The sequence below is a fragment of the Epinephelus moara genome, chromosome 17 (genome assembly GCF_006386435.1).
Source record: "Epinephelus moara isolate mb chromosome 17, YSFRI_EMoa_1.0, whole genome shotgun sequence".
Lineage (NCBI taxonomy): Eukaryota > Metazoa > Chordata > Actinopteri > Perciformes > Serranidae > Epinephelus > Epinephelus moara.
The window spans coordinates 22,458,496-22,467,053 of NC_065522.1; the positions used below are offsets into that span (position 1 = coordinate 22,458,496).

At 39.3% G+C, this 8,558-nt stretch overlaps 1 protein-coding gene across 1 annotated transcript; it reads left to right on the plus strand.

The window, feature by feature from the left end:
- Positions 1 to 5,888: 5,888 nt before the first annotated feature.
- Positions 5,889 to 8,558, plus strand: LOC126403872 (serine-aspartate repeat-containing protein F-like). The gene is made up of 3 exons (XM_050066691.1): positions 5,889 to 5,959; positions 6,070 to 6,160; positions 6,385 to 8,558. Exons 2-3 carry the CDS (start codon positions 6,073 to 6,075, stop codon positions 8,028 to 8,030), a joined length of 1,734 nt encoding a protein of 577 aa, XP_049922648.1. The 5' UTR covers positions 5,889 to 5,959; positions 6,070 to 6,072; the 3' UTR covers positions 8,031 to 8,558.

An 8,558-nucleotide genomic window follows, 5' to 3' on the forward strand; every position in this document is an offset into this window, starting at 1 on the left:
TGCATTTTGATATCCGAGAAGTCAGCTGTTTACATGCAAACAGAAGAAATTATACAAAACATTTGCAGAAATATGAACATTGAAACGATGCAAAGGCAATTCGTGGATATCTCTGGTTGTAATAATGTGTCACTCTGGACTTAATATGTTGCTGGTTTAGATTGTCTGGACCTTTGGGAGCCTATGAGAACTGTGTCAGCAGCATTTCCGTTGGGATATCGATCTGTGGATTATAGTAATACTTCATAGGTGATTTATAACTGTTTGGTTTGTCTGACAGAAGCGTTTATTGAAGCTGCTTGTATCTTAAAATGGTCTGCATCAATCAAATGGCAAGGAGTGTTGCTTTCTAACAATGGGTTGTATGGGTCCATTAACAGCAAATACAGCAACTGTTTATAGATCATAATTGTCAAATAAAACCTTTCTTTTCTTTTTCTTTTTTTTTGCCTTTTTGCCTTTATTTAATAGGACAGTTTTTGAGCATGTTGGACACTATTGTGGTCGTGGGTGTAACCAAATGCTATAATGTAACATAACAGTAGCTTTAGTAAAAGTAAGTAGATCTTGTAATTGTCATGACCCTGGACTTGTTCAGGTATTGCGTGATTTTGAATGTGGCATACTCATTCTTTTGACAATTAACAATATATCAGTCAAATATGAACACAATAAACTCAGGCTTATGTGGACTTCATACCTCTATGTGTAGAAACTTTGTGCGATTATTACTTAAAAATATTTAGAAATAAGCGATGTGCGTTCGCTGTGTGCGATCTTTATTTCACTCCTTCCACAAACCCAACAGAGTCAGTTCCTAAATGCTCACAGACCGTTTGATAGTGTTTATGTAGGTTTTTATGATTTCTTTCAGAAAATGAAGATCCAAATTTTGGTGCTGGCCTTGGTGGTGGCCGTGATCACTGCAGCACCAGCCAAAAAGGTTGCTGCAGTAGACCCAGGTGACTAGATGATCTAATGTGATGTGATAGTTGTCATAATATTTGAAGTAGTGTGATATGTGCACCAGATGTTTTATGTGTTGATGCAATGGCATAACTCTGTATGTATGTTAGAAAGAAAGAACTAACTGTCTTTTATTTATAGATGCAATAAATGTAAAGCTGAAAATGACATGAAGACTTTGGGGGATGAGCTGTCCAAGAGCGACACTTTCAAGGATGGAATCACCTGGTACCAAGCTGAATTGTTAAGCTGCTGAAATACAACAGTGACACAAATGAGCCTCTCACGAGTGAAGAATGCAGTGTCCGTCAACTACACTGGCATTGATGAGCTGCTTGAGGGATGGGTCCAAGGAAGGTGCTTAGTGAGCTGAGAGGTCAGAATCCCTCATGACATTCTACCTGTATGTCACAAGTATACAGAATGTCCTCTCATATTTTTCTAATAGTTTATTTCTGAAATGACTGATGCCTACAGACTTGCCACAAAATGTATTCAAAAAGACAACATTTTAAATATAATATAAGATATCAACAGGGTTTCCGCGGGTCATTAAAAAGCATTAAGTCATTAAATAGATTTTGCGAAAATGAAGGCCTTTAATGGCATTAAAAAGCATTAAATTCGATGTCCAGAGGCATTAAAAAATTAAATACATTTGATGGAAAGAAACATTGTTATTCACAATTTATTTTGATTATATCAACATTTAATAATTTTGATTGGAAGTATAATGTGATGATTGACAGGCGGAACCCTTTAACATTGGATGCTTGGAATGCAACGTTCTGTGAGCGTGCTCATGCTGTGGCGAAAGAGCGGAGGGAATATTAGCAAATGTCGGAAAAATGGGAAAATGCAAGTTTCAGCAGAAGTGGTTGGATGAGGAACTATTCAGAACCTGGTTAAAGCCCGTCGACAGTAAACCCGGAGAGGCATTTTGCAGCGTGTGCAAAAAGATCTTCAAACTTTGCACAATGGGTGTCAATCATACAGTCTATGGTGTCAATGCGGTGAAATCACACATGCTGTCAGATAGTCACAAGTCGGCGATTAAAGGCAGGCAGCAGTTAACTGTGCCGAATTTGTTTGCCGTGACCAGCAACGCAATTTCTGCTGTCGCCACCACAACTGCAGCTGCTGCTGCTACCACCACCACACCTGCCGCTACAGTGACCGCCTCCAGCCTTTTCAGGTTAGTTAGTTTTTCGCATCATTCTTCAGGCTGGTTTTGTTATTTTTGAAATGTGTAAATAAATTCTGAGACTGTGGGGCGTCGGTGGCTTAGTGGTAGAGCAGGCGCCCCATGTACAAGGCTGTTGCCGCAGCGGCTCGGGTTCAAGCCCAGCCTGTGGCCCTTTGCTGCATGTCACTCCCCTTCTCTCTCCCCCCTTCACACTTCACACAACTGTCCTGTCCATTAAAGACAAAAAATGCCCAAAAAATATCTTAAAAAAAAAAATTCTGAGACTGTGAACTGTCTTGTGAGCCATTTCTAATTCACTATAGAGTGACAGTTAATGTAAATTTAGATTTTCTCAAATATTCAAGATTAGCATTGTCAAATGCTTACCATTTTGTCTACATATATATACATATATATATATATATATATATATATATATATATAATAGATAAATAAAAAACTGTATCTGCAGTTGGACATGGGCATTAAATTTGTTTAAAGTGGCATTAAAAACGGCATTAAAAAGCATTAAATTAGATTTGCTGATACCTGCAGAAACCCTGATCAAGTAATCTCAAGAGAAAAACATACACAGATCATCAAGTGAGGATCATGTGAGCCTAACTTAAGTGCTTCACACATTCAGTGACAAAAAAAGTCTTATACTTTGTATGCTGTATTTTCATATGTATATCTATCTGTTCTGCCTCTACAGCTCTCCAACTTAACGCCTGAACTACAGCAAAACGGGTATCATTATTGTAAAACTGTGTACAATATAACCATCTGAGGCATTGTTGTACAATAATGGGATCATGTCATATTGCACTTCATGGTGTAAAACCCGTCGCCCTCTGGGGACAAAAAAAGCTGACAGTTGAAGTTGATATGAAAGCTTGTGACAACATGAAATAAAAAGGTTTATCCGAGTTTCAGTATCAGTATTTTTTGTGCTTTTTAGTCTGTGTGTGTACCCCGAAAATTTATAAATTCATTACAAACCCTCTTTCCATATCTTTATTGTATATAATTATTATATAAACATATGTATATCTGCAAACTTGTCACCTTTTGGCAAAAATCACCGTTTTCAATCTAAATTAGGCCATATGTGTGATTTGTGTAGATCCGGTGAGTTTTGAAATGGTGGGGCAGTCTGAGAGGACAAGTCACAGGGTGAATGAGTTTGGCTAAAAGAGGTCAGGCTGCTGAAATAAGCCTACTTTGCCACAAACTCTTATGGCGAGGAGAGTTTGACAGCAATTCTAGTACAATGAGCTTCAGCAGTTGCCACAGTTACTTGACAAATAACAGGGGTAGAATAAGTATTCATATCCTATACTGCAATAAAAGTAATAATAACACGCTGTCAAAATACTCCACTACAGGTAAAAGTCCTGCACTCAAAACCATATTTAAGTAAAAATAACTATATAAGTATTATCAGCGAAATGTACTTGAAGTGCTTAATGTAAAGGTACTCACTGGACAGCAAAATGGTTCCAACCAGTTTTTTCCTTTTATATTTAATGTTTCTGGATTACAATTACTGCTGCATCAACGTGTATGTTGCACTGTACTTTTGTGATAATTATAACTCCTTTATTCCTCCTTGGTTCAGTTTAGGACCAGATGTTACAATGCTGTGATGCACATACTTGACACTATGAGTGGGAATAATACTGCCGTCTGGGGGTTTTCGAGTGGGAGCCAAAGGGTTAAGGTTAGATGGATATGAAAGTAGGAAAGAGCAGTTTCATACAGTACAAGGTACCAAGAAACACGAGCGATCAACAGGTCCACCATTGTCGTTCTGCACAACATAATTGGTTGATGATGAAAAATCAACCACATTCCAGAAGAATATTACGTCACTTTTTCACCGCATCATATTCACGTTCTCTGTGAAAATACTCATGACAAAAACAAATAAAAAAATATACTGACATACACATTAAGAGCATGGGAGAAAAAAAGGAACAAAAAGAAGACGTTCCTGGTGTGTAAAAGCCTTGAGCGCGCTAAGGACTTGGTTTTAGTTGGTTCAGTAAAATTAATTATGTAGATATAAAATGTATTACTTCAGAAAGTTTTTAATTGTGTTATTAAGAATTCTTAGCAATCAAAAACTAAACTAAACTTTTTTCCAGGAGCACACTGCTGCTTTCTCACCCTCATTTGAAACCAGCTGTTTGCTGACTTGGTCAGTTTATCAGCAAACTTACCGGAGCCTTGGGGTATTAGCCAAATGAGAAAGAGAGTTGAAAAATAATTATTTGTGATAAATATTTGATAAACACGTTTTTGATTGCCTTAAACTCAGGACACTATTGTGGTCCCAGCATAACACTAGCTTGTCTAAAAGTTTCATAATGCCTTTGGCACTATGTTTTCAGGTTGTCCATTCATCCCATTCTCGTGAATGCAATATCTCAAGAATACTTTGAGGGATTTCTTTAAAATTTGGCACAACTGCCTATTTGGACTTAGGGATGAACTGATTAGATTTTGATGGCCGTAGGTCAAGGTCACAGTGACCTTGTCTATCTCATTCTCATAAACGTGATATCTCAAGAACATCTAGAGACATTTTTTTAAAAATTTGGCACAAAAGTCCACTTGGATAAACTACTTAGGTTTTGGTGGCCAACAGTTAACTTCATTGTGACCTTGCATCTGTCGTGTTCTCGTGAACGTGATATCTCAAGAACAACTTGAGAGATTTTTTTTCTAAATTTGGCACAAACATCCTTTTTGACTTAACAATGAATTGATTGGAATTTAGTGGTCAAATGTCAAGGTCACATTGACCTTACAAAACATGTTTTGGTCCAAAACTCAATTCATACTCGAATAATGACAAAATTTCACAGTGACGGCATTTTTTATCCGAAAGGTCAAAGATCAACTTCACTGTGACATCATAAAATTCTGCAAAAACACTTTTCTGGCCAATATTCAGTGTCATAACTCAGGAACAGAAGGGGGGACATTTTGTCAGATACTGAATTGGTGTGGTGTATAGATCTTCTGTGCTGCCATGTTGAAGATGTGTGAAGCATCCATATTACTCACAAAAATGGATGTTAGCTGTACAAAGTTCAAAGTTGACTGGTTCGCAGAGGCATACAACCAAGAGGTGGTAACTATAGTTTTTGTGGTTACAGTTTACAGAAATGTAGTATAATATTCACAGCTATATTTTCATTAGTTTAAAATCACCTGACAATAAGAATCCTTGTGTTTTTGTTACCATAAAGTGCGCTGTTTATATCTACATACAGAGCGGGTCCTCTTTCACAGAGTCCGCCATGTTGTCTTCAGTAGCCCATAAAGGACAAACTGAAACCTGGCTCTAGATAGAGCCATTCGTGTTAATGTTTTTTTGTTGACAGAGGAAGTTCCAGTTCTGCAATCTCCCCTCTAGATGCCACTTAATCCTACACACTTGACTTTTAAATATGTTTAGAAACAAGCAAATATTAAACCGCAGCTATATAATCAATGCTAGTAGGCTCCCAATTTTTTCACTTAGGGACTTCCAAACATACTGTACACCTGATAATTATTTAACATTAGGGAATAAAACTGAAATAAAATACAGTGTATTTGCAGTACATCATTAGCCTTGGGGCATTGTTTGTCATGGACTAGCAAACCCAGGACACGTCATTGGATGCTCTCATCACTGTGCACAAACAAACTTAGGTCAAAAGGGTATAAATTTGAGGTGCATCGGTCAGACAGTCAGAATACTCCTGTTTGGAGTTTAAGTCATTTGGACCTGAGAGTGAATGCAAACCGAAGGTGAGTCCAGTACCTTTATTTCACTCCTTTCACAAACCCAACAGAGTCAGTTACTAAATGCTCACAGACCGTTTGATAGTATTTATGTAAGATTTTATGATTTCTTTCAGAAAATGAAGATCCAAATTTTGGTGCTGGCTTTTGCTTTGGTGGCTGTGATCACTGCAGCACCAGCCAAAAAGGCTGCTGCAGTAGACTCAGGTAACTAGATGATCTGATGTGATGTGATAGTTGTCATAATATTTGAAGTAGTGTGATATGTGCACCAGATGTCTTATGTATTGATGCAATGCCATAACTCTGTATGTATGTTAGAAAGTCAATGTCTTGTGCAATGTTTAATACAATTACCAAACCTGCCAAGTTCTTTATGGACAACAGTTTGACAAATTGTCTTTTATTTATGGATGCAATTACTTCTACAGATGAAGATGACACGAAGGCTCTAATGGATGCATTTTCCAAGCACGGCCCTGAAATAATGGAACTGCTCAAAAGCATCACTCTCGAAGATGCAATGTCTGACCCCGATGTTGATGAGCTGGTGGAGAGCAACATCAACTCCACTGAAGTAGATGAGGTGGTAAGCAATATCACCTCCGCTGACGCAGACGACCTAGCAGACAGCGACTCAGATGATGAACCAGACTCTGACGACGACATTGACTTGGCTGAGCTGGCAGACAGTGACTCTGACGAAGACTCAGACTCCATCGATGATGCTGACTTAGATGAGCTGGCAAGCAACATAACCACCACTGACATAGATGAGCTGGCAAGCAACATGGACTCCACTGATGTAGAAGACCTGTTGGTGAGCACTATTAACTCCACCGATGTAGATGAGCTAGCAAGCCACATGAACTCCACTGACGTAGATGAGCTAGCAAACAACATGGACTCCAGTGATGTAGAAGACCTGTTGGAGAGCACTATTAACTCCGCTGATGTAGATGAGCTGGCAAGCCACATGAACTCCACTGATGTAGATGAGCTGGCAAGCAACATGGACTCCTCAGATGTAGATGACCTGTTGGAGAGCGCTATTAACTCTGCTGATGTAGATGAGCTGGCGAGCAACATCATCTCCGCTGACGTAGACGACCTGGCAGACAGCGACTCAGATGATGACACAGACTCTGACGACAACGTTGACTTGGCTGAGCTGGCAGACAGTGACTCTGATGAAGACTCAGGCTCCATCGATGATGCTGACTTAGATGAGCTGGCAAGCAACATAACCACCACTGACATAGAGGAGCTGGTAAGCAACATGGACTCCGCTGATGTAGAAGACCTGTTGGGGAGCACTATTAACTCCGCTGATGTAGATGAGCTGGTAAGCAACATGAACGCCACTGACATAGATGAGTTGATAAGCAACATGGACTCCAGTGATGTAGAAGACCTGTTGGAGAGCACCATTAACTCCACTGATGTAGATGAGCTGGTAAGCAACATGAACTCCACTGATGTAGATGAGCTGGTAAGCAACATGGACTCCAGTGATGTAGAAGACCTGTTGGAGAGCACCATTAACTCTGCTGATGTAGATGAGCTGGTAAGCAACATGGACTCCACTGATGTAGAATACCTGTTGGAGAGCACCATTAACTCCGCTGATGTAGATGAGCTGGTAAGCAACATAAACTCCACTGATGTAGATGAGTTGGTAAGCAACATGGACTCCAGTGATGTAGAAGACCTGTTGGAGAGCACCATTAACTCCGCTGATGTTGATGACTTGGTGGAGAGCATTATCAACTCCACTGACATAGATGAGCTGCTCAAGAATGTCACTCTTGAAGATTCAATGTCCGAGTCCACCACTTATGTGGAGGTCGCTGCTGATGAGGAATCAGCGACCCTGGACTCTGCTGACGTAGATGAGCTGGTGGATAGTGAAGACAATGATAATGGTGATGATGCAATTACAGATGCAGATGAAGATGTTGATGTAGATGACATCTCTTCTAGTGATGAAGACATTTTCGAACAGGCACTGGTCAGGGTCAGAGATTTCATAGATGAACTGCTCAAAGAGAAGCATGAGACCGAGATGGATGCTTAATAAGCTAAGAAGTCAGAATCCCTCACGGCATCCTACCTGTATGCCACAAGTGTACATAATGTCTTCTCGTATTTTTCAAATAATTTATTTGTGAAATGACAGACGCCTACAGACTTGCCACAAATTCTATTCAAAAAGACAAAGTTTCAGTCCAAGTAGGAGCTTCGTCAGGCCCAAATGGTTGAGATGCGTTAAGATCCATCCTGGATTGAAACTCGGTCTTTCTGAATTCTTGGTCTTTCTAAATTTGTGGCTTTGTTTCTGTTTTTAATTTACGTTGCTGTATAAATAACATATTGTATGATTTATATACATGTGTATCTCTACCTCTTACCTACCTCAATAGCTCTCCAACTTAACACTTGATCTACAGCAAAACGGGTATCATCATGATTGCCAGAGTATGTAAATAAAACCACCTGAAGCATTGTCTTACAATAATTGGATCACATTATATTGCACTCTGTAGTGTTAAACCCATTGCCCTTTGGTGAAAAATAAAGTTGACAGCATTTTTTGTGCATCTGA